Genomic DNA, 19,041 nt, shown 5'->3' with positions numbered 1-19,041 from the left:
TAGGCTGTGGCCTATTTGCTCAGTTACATACCTTCACTACTGACAAGACATGTGATGTGGAAAACATCCACCGGACTATGCCACTTATTCCCAGCAGACCCTCACGATGCGTTTGAGTCTGCCGGGTCTGACCAGCACCCTCTACCACCATGGAAGCCAATTCACCAACTACCAGGCAAGAGACAAAAAAGTTGCGTGATTGAGAGGATAACATTTAAGTTAAGTTTAGAACTCCCAATTTTCAATTTGCCAAATTCTTCATTGGAAAACAAAATCTAAATATGAACTTAATTTTTTTTAACTTAATTGCATTATAGAGAAAAAGTGATAATTCTACAAGGACAGAGGCGTACTTTTACCTTTTTATTTGACTTTATTTGTAAACATTTTGGATAGTCTGTGAAATTATGACTTTAGCGCTATGACCTTTTTCCTAAAGTATAAAATTTCTTCTTCTCAGTGATGTCATAGTCCTCTCTCGCAGTCAGAAGTCATTGCATCATAGAAAAAGCATGGCCTGGGTTGATCATAAAGGCATCGCCTTTGGCATTTTTAGGGACAAACGTGGGACAACATGAGGTCTACCGTGTTCTTCACGATGGCCGGTGGTGGGTGGAGGAGGTGAGGGTGATGGTGCGCCACGCTCATCTGCCAGGCGTCCACCAATAAGACATCCAACCCTTTAAACATGGCGCGCAGCACGGCGTCCAGCTGCTGCGAGAACCAGTCGCTGTTGTACAGGCTCACCTGCTGGTCCAGGGCCTGGGGGTTGGCCGAGCGGATCACGACCAGCGTCCCCGGCGCTCGGTCCAGAAGTTGCGCCACAGCCTTGCGGATGTGCCGCAGGCGGCGTATGTACACCTCCACGGGGAAGGTGCTGAAGTGAGACCAGATGCTGATGGCCACCACCGTGTTGGGACCCCCCGTCAGGCCGTCCAGCTCGTTAGAGATGTACCGCAACTCGCTAGCCATCACGGTGGAGAAGCGGATGGGTGGTCCGTGGCAGCGGTACTTCACCAGAATATTGTGAGTGCTGTCCACCGCCATGAAGGGTCCTACCATTTTAGGACTCCGAAGGTTGAATTCCTTCAAGTCTGATGAACAGAATGAGACCACGGTTGGTGGGAATAAAAGCATTCATGTTTACCAGATGAAAATGCTCACCTGCCAGTGCTTTCACCAGGAAGTCAAACCACTGGCGAATGGTGGAGTCGCCGTACAGGTGGACCACCTTATTGGTCAAACACTGAGCGATGGCGGATGAGTCAAAGTGGCGCATTGCGATGTCGCCTAAGGTTCTCCATGATTCCTGGTAGTAGTACCCGGATGTCGCTTGGTTGACAGCATCTGGTTTTAAATGCTTGCTTTCTACGTCAATACAATTTCATGAATAGACTCCATGCAAAAAAACAAGCAATGGATTTCTTTGGGGGTCCTACCTGTCCTTGAAGGCAGCACGCTGATTGTGTCGTTTCCGGAAGCCCGGATGGGAACTTTGATGTTGACACCACTGACAGAGGAAAAGGAGGATCAGCATTACAACTGCGAGTACTACAGTTACCGCAAACAGTACATCAGGTACACCTGCACAGTCTCATTGTCCAAATAAGATCAGTTCTCGACTGGATCCACAGTCTAGGTTTGGTGCTAAAATGAAGTTCTACTCTCTGATCTTCCTCCTGGTTCCAGTTGGAAGAATTTTTGATTGGAAACCAAGTTAGCTTAACACCTGTGTCGTTCTTCAAATGAAGGAGGGGCCCTGAGTCTTTTAGTGGTTTTGGGGGTGCACGGATTGTTCTGTGAAATCAATCTTTTCGACCAAGTTTTACCACCGTGATTTTGGAGGGGAGGACAATTCTAATACCCCAGCGTACTTCTACTACATTTGACCGACACTTTCCAACTGGAACTTTCCAACTGTAGCGCCCCTATAGCCTTCAAAGACGTCGTACCTGAACCTGGATTCCAGGGGTCAATAAATCATTCTGCTTGATAAAACCAAGTTCTGCTGGAAAGGTAGATCAAGCTGATGGGGGGTGGCATGCATTATTGTTAGGTTTTTCAAGGTCTCTGATCCGGTATTATTAGCTTGTGCAGGTGTAGCTAATGTCAGTCAATCACAGAGGGAGCGCGCAAACCTCTGAAAGAGCCTGGCTTCCTTGTCCGTGGTGATGTTTTTGAGGTAGCCTCCCTTGGCGTGGTTGATTCTGCTGTGGCAGCTGAGCAGCCGAGGCTTGTAACAGTACCAAGGCTCGCCAGTGCGAGGGTCCGTGTAGTCACACAGCGGCCCCCGGTCGGGCGGTAGGCACATGTTACACACGGTGGTCTGAGATTGATGACCCAGACGGTAGAGACTGTTGAAATACACGCGATCGGGACGCTCTTCCCTCAGTCGCTGCAGCACGGCAACGGCTTCGCTGGAGTGCACCATGGTGACCTCCACCTGAGCCGACCCTTCCCACAACAGAAGGAATCGAACAGAGTAGAGTCCGTTCTTGTGGTCCGATACCACCCCGGCCACACCTGCCCCATATTCCGGGGAATGCAGTCGAGCTAGAAGAAAATCGCCACCATAGCCCTTGGGTCGGCCCTTGAAGTCGTACACCTGGACGATGACTTCTAGCTGGTCGCCCACATACCAATGGCCCTTCTTCTCTGAGGGGAGGATGGTGAAGGAGCTGTGGGCCGGGTCGCTGGTCTCGAGCAAGGCGACCGGTGCTGAGCCAAAGGGTGGTCCGGGCCAGGTGATGGAATTCAGCAAGCCGTGCTCCTCTCGCTCTTCTTCTGGTGTGGCTTTCTGGCCCAGCCGTGCACAGTAGGTGTGATTGTGGTGGTACACCGGGACAGGTCCAGACAAAGATGTGTGGATGTGGCTCTGGAGCCGGGACAGCGCTGACACTGTGCTACAGTTCCAGTTCTGAAAACAGGCCATGACATGCAATATGGGATGAAGCTGAACCTGAGAAGTCACACTTTTATTTGGGTCATGTTCAAACCATCTCACCTCTAAGATGCTGATGTTGTGCAGCAGGAATATGAGGCCAAGCAGCGCTAGGATGGCGAGGCCATATTTCCAAACATTTTGGGGCATGGTTGACCTCCTGCTCAGCTGTGTCAGTGTGCGGGCGATGGCGTCACCATCATCATCTTACCCTGACAAGAGGACAAATGTGCAGCCCCATCATGTAGGAGGCCATGTTGTACAGAATAGAACAGCCCACATTTGCTTTTTGACCCACCTGCTTTTTTGTTCTCGTTGTCGATCCGATGCAAAGTAAATACAGGGCCAGCACAGATACCGAAAAATGATTGACCGTCGTGGAGGGAGTACTGTGTCATTCTGAGTAAGGATCGACCGATACATCGGCTGGCCGATATTTGCGTTTTTTCCTTGTATCGGTATCGGTCAATACGTGCGTGGGTTCGCCAATGTATTTTTCCACCGCATGATTTACAGTCAGGCATCCGCCGGGGCAGCCCCGGCTGCAGAGGACCCGCAACACACGCAGTCGCAGTACCCCGCCCCCACTGTTGAGAGCGCGTTTTCACAAGTAATAGAGCTGCGGAGGAGCAGTCATCACATCGATGCTAGATAAGTTTAAACTACGACAGAAATGTTTTACACATGGTTGAATATTTATTCCTTTTAAAGTTGTTAATGCCGTTTAAATGTGTGTTTAAGAAAGCTGAATCCTACTGTGTTCAGTGTTTACATTTCAATAAATATTTGTTTAAACATGAGACCTGTAATATTTGTTATCATGGTCATTTTTCATGTAAATTGAGGCATCAAAAGCAGTATCGGCCACAAATATCGGCCCAAGCAAAATCGGCCATCGGCTGAGGGTGATGGAAAAAAATCGGTATCGGCATCGGCCCCAAAAAAAACATGTCGGTCGATCCCTAGTTCTGAGTGTTAGAAGAAGTGATTGAGGAAGTGGTTTTTCATGCAGTTTAACAAAGCCAGCAGATCTGAACTGCATGAAAAAAACACTTCCTCAACCACTCCCAGGATGAGGTGATGCCTCTGCTAATTGGTACAAGCACCATTGACGAACATGACTACTTATTGTCTATCCATTCTTGCTTCTTTTGCTGTTGGATCCTGTCCTGTGTGCTTGGTATACACACCAGAGCAAAGTTACTGGGAAAACAACGACTGGATTTTGAACGTAAGCTGTGAATGAAGGTGGGTGTATGGGATTCGTTCACAAAGGAGACATTACAGCTTGTGGATGCTATTGAAATTGGTGAAAACTTGGTTTAATTTGAAAAGGCCTCTTCTGTTGAAGGTAAAACAGCTTTAACTGATTTTTAACTGACATTTCAACAAGAAAAACATTTGGCTATAGGAGCCTAAGGAGCAGGCAGGGCCAAGAGTACTTAAGTCATGGGAGAATACCCAAGGCCATATATGACAGGGACCGCCCACATTAGGGTTGCACCCAGAGGGCGTGTCTAGTGTGTCACATTTCTAGAGTGTCTGCCATTGGGAGAATCTGAGCACAATAGCGTCCCAAATGTACAAATGGAAAGGACCAGATATCGACACACTAAGTTGAACGTAAATAGATTATCATATTTAAGTAAATTATTCAAATTCATGAATTATATCTTTTTTATTATTATTATTTAAACTGTTTTATATTGAATGCACTTTTTTTTTGTAAAACACAAAACAAAAGTTGAAGAAATAAAAATAAAACATCATATTATTTAATATTTCGTGTAAGAATGATTTTTTAGTCCTAAAGACATCGCTGGTTGTCGTTGAGCTGCAAATGTAGCATATTGCCAAAAAAAGCCCCACAATAATAAGGTTATGTACCCTTTGTCTTCCTTTCGCGCTTTATCTGCAATTGCATTACACAAAAACACAGTACTGTACTGTATATAGCGCCACATATATAGTATTTAAACTTACGTCACGATGACCGGGCTGTTATTTAGCATGAGCCCAGTTGCTGAGGAGGAGGGAGGAGGAGAGGCTTCACGGGTTCGGTTGAAGAGGACGGGCCGTTTCGGGACAAAAAAAAGAGCCTTTACGTTCCGGGCATCTCTTGTTTGTTTTTTTAAATATAAAAAAGGTGGTTTGGGATTGGAAATCACAGCCCCTATATTTTACAATTTGTATACTCGTTCGGTTGCAGATGAAAACAGGAGGCCGCGCCCATTCAAGTATTGTCGAATGTGATTGGCAGCCTTTCTTCTTCACTTCCGCGTTTCGTTTAACCAATGAGAAGCGAAGTCCTACCAATGCACGCGATTTTGTGCTATACTGTAGATGCAATTAAAAGTACTGTTAAATATAAAAAATAAATATAAAAAATAATTTTGACTAACGTTTTAACACATTTGTCGTTATGAATATATACTTATACTTACTTACATTGTCTTTTATTTGTATTGTGTCCATTTGTCCCCCTTTTTTGTGTCAAAATCAAATTCTGATGCTAATCCCAGGCTGGACAATAGTAATCTATTTGTGTCACACATGCAAATCATTATTGCATTATTATATTAAAATGTTGTACAGCACCCTAACACTACAGTGTGCTTTTTGATAGCAGCATAAGTCAATTCGACTTATGGGGTTTAATAACGGCACCACCATGGACACATTTTCACTCATTTGTGGGCAGCAGTTCAGGAGTAGAAGAGTTGGCACAGACAAATTATAGTCATATGAAAAAAACACGAAGATTGTGTTTAATAATTGAGTTTGCATGTTTGTGTTGACTTACTCCAAATGGTCCATAGGTATGAATGTGAGTGTGAATGGTTGTCTATATGTGCCCTGGGATTGGCTGGACATCAGTCCATGGTGGAACCCGTCTCTCGCCCAAAAGACAGCATACCCGTGACCCTAGTGAGGATGATGGATGGATGGATGGATGTTTGTGTTGGCTGTAGTGGCTCAATCCAGGGAAAAGTGATCTGATCCAGTGATCTGCTTTTATTGCAGTTTAATCACAGGAAAGAGCACAGGTGAATATTCAATCATTGAGAGAAGTATAAGAAAGAAACGTAACAGCAGATGCAGACTAGCTGAATAACAACTGGTAAACAAAGCTACATTTTAAGTGTTGTTTAAGTGTTTTGCCTTTCACAAGTGCAGAACATTCATTTTTTTTAAAAAGGCATGTAAGCTGAGCAATAAATAGCTGAGTAATAAATGTAATAAAAGTGCCATGTTCAGTAGATATTCTGTAATCATTTACATTCTTTTGATTTGAGCTGAAGATTCTCAGTTTGTGTGACTGCAGCCTTCTTGCACCTCATCTCCTGTTTGCAGGACTGATTTTCCAGGAGAGACGGGCAAGGACGGCCGTGGTGTCACCGAATGATCGCTAACCACTTCCTCTGCTTCGTCCTCTTCCTCCCTCTGCTGCAAGGAGGAGGCATATTGCTCCAGGAGGATGCAGTCCATGCTGTCCGAGCCGCCGCCGCCACTCGGGCTGAGTGCTCGCACTGTCATGACAGACTCTCCAGTCCCGCTGCTCAGGAAGCTGCCCTCCCGCGCCGCCTGCTCTTTTCTTGTCGTCTGGAATCCCGAGTCTGGGAAGGACATGTCTGTGGCCGCTTGGTTGGTGGTGCTGCAGGCCATCGGAGGGGGTGATGCCTGGCACGGACCACCAGAGATGTGAGGGAGGCCAAGCAGCTGTTCGTCTACTGACTGCTTCCACTGCAGCATGGACTGCACCTACAAGAGACACAAGCAGCGTGCCACTTTCGGTAATCACACCCAAACACACTCATAACTGCAGTGACAGCTGTGTCATGTCTTGGCTAAATTGGAACAAAAAGCAGATTTCGCTACACAGTTTCGCTACCTGTTTCCATAGAAACCTAACCGCATCCTTCTGCACCAGCCTTTGTAACCTCTCCTCTTGGCACTGTTTCTGCACCCTGCAAAGAAAACCACATTTGTGTGCAATTTTAGTAAAAGTCTTTGGACCTAAATGATCAAAAAACATGCAGACCGTTATGAGATATAACACACTAGATGTCACAAATTCGATATAAGGACGCTTCTTAAACGGACCCGATCCTGCTCATCCCATGGCCTTTTGAAATGATACTGGATCCAAGTGGAGCACTACAATAAGTTGGAGTAAATTACACCATAAATCTCAATTTCTCTAGAGGGCAAATCAGCCTGTTCCCCTGACCATCCATACTCTGTTGTGAGTGGTCATGGCTACATCGCAACATCGCTCCCTCACTCTATTTTCAATAATTCATTAATAAATGGCTGCTGTTTTGTGGTCGCATATGGACTATTATTCGGCAAAAACTATTGAAAGACAAGTTATATGTAGTCTTCTGGTCACTAGGCCTCCGTAATGTTACAATGATGATTACTTTACGCTGACGTAAAACTGCATGGAGTCGGCCATGACATAGTGGGGAAAAAAGTTCCTCTCATTCCGTGTGGAAGTGGTATGTTTTTGGTTTCTTACTTTTCCCTTTTTCTCCAACTCCTTTCTTAAATAAACAAACTGGATGCTAACTAGTTTGCTCGTTAGCATGCTGTGTTTAAATTAGGCAGCTGTCTGTTGTGTCCCTGTCCCGTAGCCTGCCCATTACAGTTGAGAAATGGGTTGCAAATAAAGAATAATAGGAGTGTAAAGGTGACTATAGGGGTGTTATTTCATGTCTACAGGGCTCTAACAATGGTGAAAAATTCTCACCCCTACAGTTCATGGGATTTAAGACAGCTGTCATTTCTAGATCCTATACAACTAGAGTAAAACACAAAAGTCACAAAAGTAGGATAAGGGGCCCCTTTGTAGGGGCTACAAAGAGTACGTAGAGTAGTCGTGTACCTGTCCAGTTTTTCTGTCAAGAAGATGATGTGGTCTTGCATCCTGCGTAGCCGTATCTCACTGCGGACCTCTCGGGCCACGGGGTGACAACAGCGCGTGTACTGCCCCCTCCACCACGACTGGATTTTAACAGCCGCTGTTTTTACTTCCTCACAAGCTGACTGTTTTATGATGAACTTTAAACCTTCTTCTCTGGGAGCTTCGAGGTGTGGCGTCTGCGAGCTAATCGCTGCAGACTGCAGCGGGGGGGCTTCCCGGGGAAGCGTGGGGGCCAGGGAGTCTGCTTCAAATGTCTCCGTCTCGTCCTCGCTGTCTGAGTGAGTCAGCTGTGGTTCTGGGTCAGACGTGAAGGGCAGGAAGGAGGACTCGGAGGAGAGCATGCTGCTGTTCTGTTTGTCCTCATCGGTCTGCACCTCTTCCAGACAGAGGCTCTCTTCTCTGAGCCTGCCGGGGCTGGAAATGTGTGGTCGTGATGTGTTGGAGGGGTTACAGCTCACCCAGGTGTTGAACTGCACTGCTGGCCCTATATGGAAGGAAGGATGACCAAACTTGAAATACAATGCCCTCCACTCTAATGGACACCACGTACGTACACTAGATGTCTTGTGTACGGCTTAAAACCACACCAAGCGTGTTCTCTTCTATCGTGGAGTTGCATTATCACCTTTGTGATTGAGAAAGACGTATAAATACATCTTTGGGAGTGAGCGGCCGGGTCGTCTACGTCTTTGGTCGCGAATGAGGTAATATATGCCTCATGCCTAATAGAGCCTGGTACTGACTGCAGTTGAGTGACTTGTAAAAGTGGTAATAAAGCCACTATATGAGTACAATGATATTTCAATGACAATATATATTGTGCAAAAAAAGACGAATCAGCTTTTCTTTTTACTAACCTTTCTCTTGGTCTAATAGAACAGCGGCTGGTGATGGAGTGCTCCTTTTCTGCCCTTCTGTGGCCCCCCCTTGTGCTGATGTGTGCAAGGGACCGGGCTTTTCTACAGCCAGCTGAGCGGGCCGAGGAGGGCTGGGACATTCTCCCCGCATCTCCTCCAACAGCTGCATTTGGTGGAACCTCAGGAAGACAAATGACACTGCGTCATTCACTCCATCATTTTCCGATTAAAAGCCAAGTTTCAATCAAAAGAAAAGATTCTACCTCTGCTTAGTCAGGATCTTCTCCAGTTTGGCATCTTCCGCCATCACCAGAGGCGACGACGAGGTGCGGAGGCAAACGGTAGAAAGGTACTGAACCAGCTGCACATGCTGGCCTGGTCGATAGGAACGACCTTTGCCCTGACTGTACAGCCACTCTGCTTTGAGTCTGGTGATGGTGATAAAGTACACGGGAGAGAATGTTTTAAATACCACAGTTCCTCATATAGAAGCATCCATTACAAATGAACAATGATACTTGAATGAATATATATGATTCTGTTGCTGCTATCTTTAGCACCTTTTTATGCTACTTAAACTACTACTACTGTATACAGAAGCCAGGATATTGTCCTTGTCACCATCCTGTATCAACAACAGTGAGAGAGAAGGCAGCATGTATTTGAGGTGCGGCTTCTGTTTATCCAAGTGGACACAGCCTGCGATTAATCGAGGCCTGGCATCTACTAAAGCGGAGGCCACTATTTGAGGAAATACGATATGCATGTGTACCGTGTATTTAATCGCCAATTGCAACAAGGCTAAGAAGTACTAACCCTTCTTTCTGAGACACTACAAAGCCATCCAAGACTTTCAGGTTCAGACACCAACTCATCACATACGGCCGGTAGTCAAAACGCGGAAGCGAGGGGGTTGGCATTACACAAGGGTTGTTCATGATGGATAACTGCTCCAGTTTGTGGAGAGGGGCCAGGTATGCCACCTATGAAGCATACAAGACAACAACAGTGAGCGTGTATAAAACGGAGAAAAGATAAATTATTACTAATATTAACAATACTTCGTTGAGATCTGTTATCTCATTCGAGGCCAAAGACAGGATGGACACGTGTGTGGAGAGATTGGCAGGCACGGTGTGGAGTGTTGTGATGCTGTTTCCATGCAGGAGAAGTGTCTGCAAAAGTGGCAAATTAGTCATAAAACAAAGAGTGCGTACCATCATTCACTAATGTTTGATGATCCTTTCCTCACCTTCAGTGCTGCAAGTTTACTCAGATCACCAATGGTAGATATGCTGTTATCCGAAAGATCCAAGTGTTGGAGCGAGACACAGTTGTTTAGTTGCTCAATGACCTATGTAAAAACAAAAACAAATACCTGTACAGTTACATATGCATTTGATGCATTCATCGACACCACCTTTTCCGTACCTTAATAGCATTTCCGGACAGGTTGAGCCATTTGAGGTTCGGCAGATCCCTTAATCCCTCAATGTAGCCAATGCTGTTATTGGGGAGATTGAGGACTTGCAGCTCTTGAAGATGTGACACACCCATCATCCTGACCAGACGGTTGCTGGCTACGGACAGCTAAATATAAAAAAAATTGTATCATATTATGTCACTCCACACACGGGTCTAAATGAGGAGTTAGAGCACCTGCTGGAGGCCTGGGTTCCTTTCCAGATGGTCAAGTTTCATAATTTGGTTCTGGTCCAGTATGAGAGTGTGTGTGTCCTCGGAGCAGACAAAACTGGAGTCAAGCTTCCGCATGCCTCTTGCTGAAAGATCCACCACTGGTCCTTTTGGATGGAAGGAAACAAATCAAGTCATAAACTATAGAAAATGCAAGCGGGCTGTTTACCACAACCATACATACAAACATAAAACTGGGGGATTCTTGAATCGTTGTGTTAAATAGCTACCTTATCTCGAATGAGGATCTAGTCATTTAAATGTTGATATAATACGAGGGTTGTGCGAAATAAACTTAGCATAGCACAATCATGCACAAGAATTATCTTGTTTGCGTTGCTAACATTTGAAACCATTAGACAAAGTAAAACAAGTACTGTATTACTGTATCTCCATTTTGTGTAATAACACTGAAAATTATAGTTATTTGGTAATGTACCATCACACTGATACTGAAACTGTCCTTCTCATCACCGATTGACAACTGACGCTAGCTAACGGTAGAGCTCAATGCATGTTAGCTAACCATGTAACACAAACACATAGATAGCTTAGATTAAAGCTTAGAATAAAACACACGCTTACCATTCGTATCAAGCTCTAAATCGGATACCCCCATGTTACAGTTACATAAACAACCAATGTTAATGTTATATTGGAATTCTATTAGCTGCAGCCTTTCTTGGGAATACAACAACCAGAGTCGGTCGTTAGCAAGAAGTTCAAACTGTGCAATCGGATAGCATTCTGGGAAATGTAGTTTATAATTAATGTTCACTCCTGTGTGATGCGCGCGCCGAATCTTGTGATAGATTACAATTTCGGTTGTCCTTTGCGACAAATTCACTATCCACAACAGCGATCTTTTTCTGTATTGAGTAATTTTTAAAATGTTTTCTGATACAACAAAATATTAATATGAATTACAAAATATTGAAAGTTACAAGCAGAAGGTTAGTGGCAACCAAGAGGACGTCAAACTGAAGTTTCCAGTGTGGGGACAGTATATTTTAGATTTAATATTTTTTAAATAATTAATTGCCAAATATAATACTTATTATAAAACGTCATCGACTTTGAAAAAACAAAACATATTTTATAAATCAACTTCCGCTTCCGCCATCTTTCTTTCCGGTTGTGCGCCCGACTCGTAGTCGTCATGAAGTGAGTTTACGGATTACAATCAAATGCCATCTGAATATTTAGACAAAATATGTTACTCCAACATGACGCTTTATCGCATAAATAAACGCATTACTCACAGTGACCCCCTACATTTGTTTTTTTCAGGGTCGAGTTGTGCAGTTTCAGCGGGTACAAAATATACCCCGGTCATGGCCGCCGATACGCCAGGATAGACGGGAAGGTAATCGTTGGCAATGTTTTCCATGTGGCACTTAGCGGTTTTGCCTAATTTAGAATCTATAATGTTGTATACTATTTGTTTAGATAACAGCTAAGTGTTTGGACTACATCATATACCGCATATTGAAATTAATAAACTGGAGTGGCCTACCCGGCTCGTATGCTATCGCCCAGCCTTGCTAGTGGTTGTCTGTAGCAGGCTAGCTAGCTCAGAATTCAACAACAGAGTAAATAAATGTAATATGTGATGAATTTAACAGGTGTTCCAGTTCTTGAACGCCAAATGCGAGTCTGCGTTTTTGGCAAAGAGGAATCCTCGACAGATCAACTGGACTGTGCTGTACAGACGCAAGCACAAGAAGGGACAGTCTGTAAGTAACAGAATAATTGTGTATAAGTTTTAAGTGATTGTGTGTCATTGCTGTTTCAGGTTCTCGAGGCATGCTGTTGAGATTTTATTATGACAGTACTAAGGATCGGCCGATATATCGGGCCGATATTTGCGTTCTTTACATGAATTGGTATCGGCCGATAGGCGCGCGGTTTCGCCAATGTATTTTTCCACCGCATGATTTACAGACAGGCATCCGCCAGGCAGCTTTCTGTTGCCGGAGGACCCTGCAACACACGCAGTCGCGGTACCCCGCTGCCACTAGTGAATCACAACAAGGGTACGTTTTCAACTATTAATTAGCCTCTAACAGTTAAACTTACTTGAAATATTGCCACCTGCTTTGGAATGGGGAAACATGAACGCCAAGTGCATGCAATATACGTGCTTGAGCATATTGTGGCACTCAAGGGTCTTATAGCAGAGGGCAGCTTTTATTTGTAAAGTAAAATCCAGCTTTTTACACCATTCACAGCCCATCACATGTCACTGGGTGGTTGCTAGGCATAACAGTTTGTCATGGTGTGAGAATAAGAAATCCCAAAAACATCACATACCAACGCAACAGACGAATAAAAGCACTCTCACTAGTTGAGCAGAACTAGAATGAACAACTATGCAACTTTAACTGCAAACTGACTAACTATTTACATCGACGGTGCCGCAAAGCACGCTGGGAACCAGGAAGTGCTCCCCGCGACGCTACAATATAGTTTAGTTTGTGGGTCTGAAAACCAGGAATGCTGCTAAATGCTTCATCTTTAAAAGTGCCTACCATTGTAATTAGGGAATCGGTATCGGCCACAAATATTGGCCCAAGCAAAATCGGCCATCGGCTAAGGGTGATGGGGGAAAAATCGGCCCGAAAAAAAACCCATATCGGTCGATCCCTAGACAGTACATTTAATGATGCATTTAAATTGGCTCAGGTGTTCAGGACGAGATCCGAACTTTTGCCATTTGGCCTCTGACTCAATTGTAAGACCAGTACTTGTATACGGTATGCATCATTTTGGCTGTGGGTGGACGGTGTGCGTGGGATCAGTCCATGTTATGTGTTGATGCCGGACTGTGTTTTGCAGTTTGTGCAGCAGCGCTCACTCCACACCTGCAACCATAGAACACGAGGAGATCATAGTACTGGTCCTTGTTGGTCATCTGTGGCTACTTACCATCGGCCAGCCTCCAAACTCTCCAACACGCCTTAAGAAACTTGTAAAGCTAGTATTTCTATGGTTATAGCAACTATTTAATTTACTGTATATCGTCAATTAGTAGCTTCCAGGGGCGTCACTAGGTTCTGAGGACGGGGGGCTTAGCCCCCTGGAGATACACAGCATATGAATGAATGTAGTAGACATTAAAAAAAAAATCTAAATATCCAAAAACCAAATAAGGAACAAAAACTGGGATATAACTTTCCCACTTTTGGACAGATTTAGTAGAGATACTCAATTGTTTTAGGCCACCATTAAATGTACACACAATCTACACTGTGCCCTAGGTGCATGGCAATTTTTCACACAAGACTGCACTTTTACATATAACATGCAAAATTACTATCATTTGCCTACATATGCATTGTTTTTCTTTTACTAATAGGTCGTATTTAACCATGAAACAGTGATTGTTTATTCATTTTTGAAGAGTATGACAAGAGTGAGGGTGCAATATTCCAACCACGATGTAGCGAGGGACGGTGACACGTTTCTCTCAGTAGTTGTCAATAAATCATCCTCCGCCCCCATCCCTAACAGGAAGAGGTGTCTAAAAAGCGTACTCGGCGCGCCGTCAAGTTCCAGAGGGCCATAACTGGTGCCTCCCTGGCTGAGATCATGGCCAAGAGGAACCAGAAGCCTGAGGTTCGCAAGGCACAGAGAGAACAGGCCATCAGGTAAGAAGTTAAAACTGTGCCTTTAGACCACTTAGACTGCTGTACTTTATTAGTAGAATTGCCTCCGCATTGTCCAATTCAGCACATAAATTATTATAAATATGTTAAGCAATGTGATTTTTTTTCTTTTCATTTTTTAGGGCTGCTAAGGAGGCCAAGAAGGCAAAGCAGGCAGCCAAGAAGCCCGCTGCCCCCAGTGCGAAGGTAAGTGCTGTTTGTGTTTTCATCAAGCTATACTTCAATTACTCTTACCGCTGATTGCATGAATTGTAGTGACATCTAGTGGCGTTATTGTACTGAGTTACAGATACTGTAGATTGCAACAAGCAGCAGCATACGTCGTTCCCTATTCGTCTGCTATAGAATCAAGGCTCTGTGGTATATAGTTTTAAACAATGTTCCTTCTTTAATTCTGTTCTGTAGGCTACTACCAAGGCTGCACAGAAACCCAAGATTGCCAAGCCCATGAAGGTTAGCGCGCCCCGTGTTGGTGGCAAACGCTAAACCCTGGCTTCTTGTTTCTGGTTGTGAATAAAACTTTTGGTTAACCATCAATCAGGCTCTTGTTGTTTGTCTATCATGGCTCATGAGCATTCGTTCTATTTCCTTTTTCCAATACCTTAAATGCACTGACAGATTCTGGTGAGGGTTTCATGCCACAGTGAAAAATGTTTTCCTGTGTAACATCCTTAAATCTTGCATTACGAGGCCATCATAAATAGGTACAAGTATGACAAAAGGTGCGAAGGGCATCCATTAAATTTGCTGTTTCATAGCTGAACAGGGTTTTTATTTGTCTTTCACAGCCATTACATTTCTACAGTGCCTCAAAGTGCTATTTCACCAGATCAGATATTAAGGTGATAACATTTCTTACCAATACGGTGTGGGGAATTTAAAAAATATGAAGACTGATTTATAATTACAAAAATCCCTTTCCCAAATGCAAAAACATTAGCATGTCAGTACCATTGTTAGCTAGCATTAAAACACTGCAAGTTAAACAATTGCAACATTCAGTTAGGACAAGCCAACAAAAATACAATGAAGCAATAAATTGATTAGTTTGTTCTTCCTTGGTTCAAAGCCATTAAATGAATCAATGGATAATTATATCAAATAAATTTCATGAGGACACATTCCTTCCATCACAACCCTGTAACTAAACGCTGGTAATTTTGGGAAATGATTGCATGAGGTAATGATTGCTACACTTGATGGAAAAAGCAAAACAACCCAAACTTCTGAATGACACATGAAGACAAACTAAATGTACAATCAGAACTTGTTACAAAAAGAAAGTCATACTTTTGCATTGGTTATCATTCTCAAGTTTGTTTTTTGTTCTATGTCAATTAAATGTCCTGAGGAAACTTGGAACTTTAGGGAAAGTGCACATTTCCAGCAGAGAAAAGGGGCTTGGATATGGTCGGATGACGTTAGCTGGCAATGGCTGCGGTAACATGGAAACGACGTGATGAGGTACAAATGACGTGAAATGGGGGACAGGTTAGTGCCTGGTGTGAAGTCGTCCTTTTAGTCCACCGAGAACACTCAGGACTCGGTTACCTCCTTAGCCTTCTGGTCTTGATTGTAGCTATTCAGGGACAAAAACAAATCAAATTAAGTCCATTTTGTTCTGTCGCAAAGGGTACAGTGCATATAGAGGATCTTTAGCTTGTACATGTGCAGCATGTTCTTCAAAAAAAAAAGGTGAAAAATAGGTTTTGTTTAGTTCTAGGAGCTTTTGTCGTCCTGACCTCCAAATCCTGTACAGCTGCGACGCTCCGGCGCTGCCCACAAAGAAGTTTACCGCAAACAGGTTCCAGTTCTTTGGGATGATGACCAGTGAATATCTGGACCAGATGAGCCCTGATGGAACAAGAGCAAAGGTTATGTTTTGCCAAAACAGCACAAGATAACGTTTGTTTGAGGAAAACCTTTGGCATACATTTCTCCACTTCTATTACTGTATGATGATCTCTTAAGGCTCCTGTTACCTGTTGCTGTCAGTACTGCAGACTGGGAGGTACTGAGCTTTTCTGCTGGTCGAGTCATATCAGCCAAACCAGCTACAACCAGACCCTGAAGACAGAAGGTCATTAATGCAGTCAATTGTCGGCTAGTGGAGTCCCGCAGGTGAAATAACCAGTTATTTCATCATGTATGTGAATAATATGCAAATATTTAATAACTCATTTAAATATTTTTATTTTTTTTTATTGTTTTGACAGATTTTTGAAGGCACACAGAATATTGTGTCCTAGGGCTGTATAGACATGGTATATACCAAAAGAAAGGTTAGACTCATCTTTCAGCAGAAAAATGTTGTTTCGACCTTTTTCCGTTCTTTAGTAATCAGCAGTAGAACATAGGTATGTTTCTAGAAAATATCAGTTCCCAACAAAAAAAATATATATAGTAATAATAATAATACCCTGTGACCCTAGTGAGGATATTTTTTTTTGGTAGGTTTCTGTTCTCAAAGCTCTTTGCTTCATAGGACTCAATCGGCTGTTTGTGTTTGATGACGACAACGTGAAGATGTAAATTGCTGTGTTAGTATCCCACGCTAGCTGCAGCTTTGTGAATGGCACCGGTGTTGATTTTGGCTCGCAGGTGGCTACAAAATGTGGAACAATCACACTGGCTTTCATGGGTATGTTTATAGTTTGAGATAATAATAAAAGAGTGTACATACCCATTTGAACATTGGAGCCCAGAAGAAAACTGTTTTTGGACCTTGAATGAAAACAGAAGAAAAGGCAACCATGAAAGCAAGGCATTTTTCTTCATTTGGGTACAAGTCCAAAACTAATCAATGCAAATGCACTAAATCAGGCTTTAAAAAGCTGGTTGGGTGGTTGGTTGGCCTCCCAGCATATTTTGGGGAGTTCAGTGCTCGCTCCAGATGCCGTTCACACCCTCACCATAGGTACTAAAACCTCACACAAAACAAGGCAAGGCAACACCATAAAAGGGCAGCAGAATGGTCTTGGCACACCAAAGCTATGCAAATGGCGGCCCGGGGCAAAATCCGGCACATGAATGACATCAGACCAACTCATGCAATCAGTTTGAATCTGGGGATTGATTCACGTTTTTGCAGAAGCAGTTGGTCTTTAAATCATCAGAGCACTTTTGTCATATCAAGGATATAGCATTTTTACAGGGGGTCTTTCAAACCAGTATATATAGTATATAGTATATTATTATAAATATATGGTTTCTGCTTTCATTTATGACTATATTAGCCAGAAATGTCATTCCTCTACACTCTTCCTTGATGCTGACACACAAAAACTAGGACATACTGTTACTGTAAATGATCTGGGAGGGAGGTGGCTTCATACCTGCTTGCAAAGTTGTCCTTGTACCAATGCCCTTGAGCACGAAATGCAGGCAACCCCTCCCACAGGCATGAATGGGACGCAACATTTTTGGTGGGAGATTTTCATGTTTAAACGAACCCCGTATAAACCCCGAACACAATAATATCTTTCACCGTCATGCATATAAATAGCTACAAATAAAAAACTGGAATGGATGCAATCATGAAATATATCATGCTTCCATCACCTGCCATTACAGTATATGTTTGGATATTGGCTCACTACTGAAAATAAACACACAAAGTACAGAGATGGCATTTTCTGCATTAAAATGCAATCAAACTGGTGTTGTCAACTCCCGGTAATACAGACACAATGCAACATTGTGACAGATGCGAGCCACGGTTTTCCAGATATCGACACTTTTCATCTCACTTGATCGACACTCTGATCGATTATGTACCTTACCTGCTGGGTGGTTGTATAAAGGTCTCAGTTTGGCAGGCAGTATGTGCTCGATCCTGTCCAAAATCCTGTGATAGGACGCTCTTAGGGCAGCCATGATGGTAGCTTTTTTGAGGGGAGCAAATGCTAGCTAACTTAACAATAATCAAAGACGGTAGAAGCAATTAACTGTTAGAATTAAAAGTCACACAGCAGTAAAATATTTGTGACGTTTCTGAGTATACAAACATGAGTTTAAGTTTAGAAGATGTCGTTAGCTGTCATTAGCTTCTCCCTGACCGACACAACGAGGTGACTTTGTTCAAGTGATGAGTCGTTCGCGAAAGATTCGGCTTTTTAAAATAAGAAAGACGGTTCCTTGATGAACGATCCGTTTTTTTCTTGTCTGTTTTAGTCATCATGGGCAGCATATAAATAAAGCCATATAAATAATAATCACTTAATCTAATTATATTTGTATATTGAAGTTCTAATTCATTTCAAACGAGTTTTGTAATAAACGAATTAAAAAAAATTAATATTAAAAACACATTTGGGAACCGAAAGAACTGACTCATTTTTGGGTTCCGACCACTAAGAAGCAATTCCCTTAAAGGAGCCGAAATTCCCCTCACGACTTTGTACCACAACCGAGCACAAACAGGGGAGGATGAGAAAGTGACACTGTTCTCATTGGTCTGGCTGTTGAGAACTCGTATCTGATTGGTTTAGAGTTAGAGTGTGTAATTCATATGCACAGCGTATCCCAACTGGGTGGAGATATGTTACACTATAGTACATAGTTTGTACACATTTGCTGGCTGCCTTTATAATTCATAATAATTCATCCATCCATCTATTGTCTATGCCACTTATCCTCACTAGGGTCGCGGGTATGCTGGAGCCTATCCCAGCTGTCTTTGGGGGAGAGGCGGGGTACACCCTGGACTGGTGGCCAGTCAATCACAGCATAATAATTCATAATAATTCTTTACAACATATTACATTTTAACCATCATTGCTCACAATATTGCAGTTACATTACAATCGGACATTATTAAATTATTTAATAATGAAAAATTGAGCAATACAATTTGTAATATTTCTTTTATTTTTCCCAATATTGTTTCAGTACTGTGTGTTTTTATGCCGTATTGTTCGATTTTCTTTTTTTTTTTTTTTTTAACTTTTTACA

General features: G+C 43.1%; 4 protein-coding genes and 1 non-coding gene across 5 annotated transcripts; 2 read left to right on the top strand and 3 right to left on the bottom strand.

Annotated features, from left to right (window-relative positions):
* Positions 1–342: 342 nt before the first annotated feature.
* LOC131135509 (NXPE family member 3-like) lies at positions 343–5,173 on the bottom strand. Its single transcript, XM_078795207.1, has 6 exons — positions 3,240–5,173; positions 3,005–3,153; positions 2,139–2,917; positions 1,440–1,510; positions 1,165–1,368; positions 343–1,094 (listed from the first exon to the last, which is right to left on the bottom strand). Exons 2-6 carry the CDS (start codon positions 3,089–3,091, stop codon positions 553–555), a joined length of 1,683 nt encoding a protein of 560 aa, XP_078651333.1. The 5' UTR covers positions 3,092–3,153; positions 3,240–5,173; the 3' UTR covers positions 343–552.
* Positions 5,174–5,896: 723 nt separating this feature from the next.
* Positions 5,897–11,175, bottom strand: cep97 (centrosomal protein 97). Its single transcript, XM_058081486.2, has 11 exons — positions 11,006–11,175; positions 10,385–10,527; positions 10,157–10,315; positions 9,978–10,079; positions 9,787–9,900; positions 9,542–9,708; positions 8,989–9,153; positions 8,726–8,904; positions 7,830–8,352; positions 6,834–6,909; positions 5,897–6,703 (listed from the first exon to the last, which is right to left on the bottom strand). Exons 1-11 carry the CDS (start codon positions 11,037–11,039, stop codon positions 6,248–6,250), a joined length of 2,118 nt encoding a protein of 705 aa, XP_057937469.2. The 5' UTR covers positions 11,040–11,175; the 3' UTR covers positions 5,897–6,247.
* Positions 11,176–11,526: 351 nt separating this feature from the next.
* Positions 11,527–14,625, top strand: rpl24 (ribosomal protein L24). The gene is made up of 6 exons (XM_058081516.2): positions 11,527–11,584; positions 11,711–11,786; positions 12,046–12,156; positions 13,934–14,070; positions 14,211–14,274; positions 14,494–14,625. The coding sequence occupies exons 1-6, from the start codon at positions 11,580–11,582 to the stop codon at positions 14,572–14,574; spliced, it is 474 nt and encodes a 157-aa protein (XP_057937499.1). The 5' UTR covers positions 11,527–11,579; the 3' UTR covers positions 14,575–14,625.
* LOC131136362 (small nucleolar RNA SNORA23) lies at positions 13,198–13,379 on the top strand. The gene has a single exon (XR_009131737.2). It is a non-coding gene; the product is annotated as a small nucleolar RNA SNORA23 (small nucleolar RNA).
* Positions 14,626–14,813: 188 nt separating the features above from the next.
* Positions 14,814–18,194, bottom strand: mpc2b (mitochondrial pyruvate carrier 2b). Its single transcript, XM_058081517.2, has 5 exons — positions 17,871–18,194; positions 16,772–16,812; positions 16,071–16,155; positions 15,831–15,942; positions 14,814–15,667 (listed from the first exon to the last, which is right to left on the bottom strand). Exons 1-5 carry the CDS (start codon positions 17,962–17,964, stop codon positions 15,625–15,627), a joined length of 375 nt encoding a protein of 124 aa, XP_057937500.1. The 5' UTR covers positions 17,965–18,194; the 3' UTR covers positions 14,814–15,624.
* Between the last annotated feature and the right edge of the window lie 847 nt (positions 18,195–19,041).

Source organism: Doryrhamphus excisus, linkage group LG12 (assembly GCF_037039965.1).
Source record: "Doryrhamphus excisus strain RoL-2023G ecotype Guam linkage group LG12, RoL_Dexc_Guam_v1.1, whole genome shotgun sequence".
Lineage (NCBI taxonomy): Eukaryota > Metazoa > Chordata > Actinopteri > Syngnathiformes > Syngnathidae > Doryrhamphus > Doryrhamphus excisus.
The sequence above is the reverse complement of the archived record's forward strand: the minus strand, read 5'-3'. Positions and strand labels throughout refer to the sequence as shown.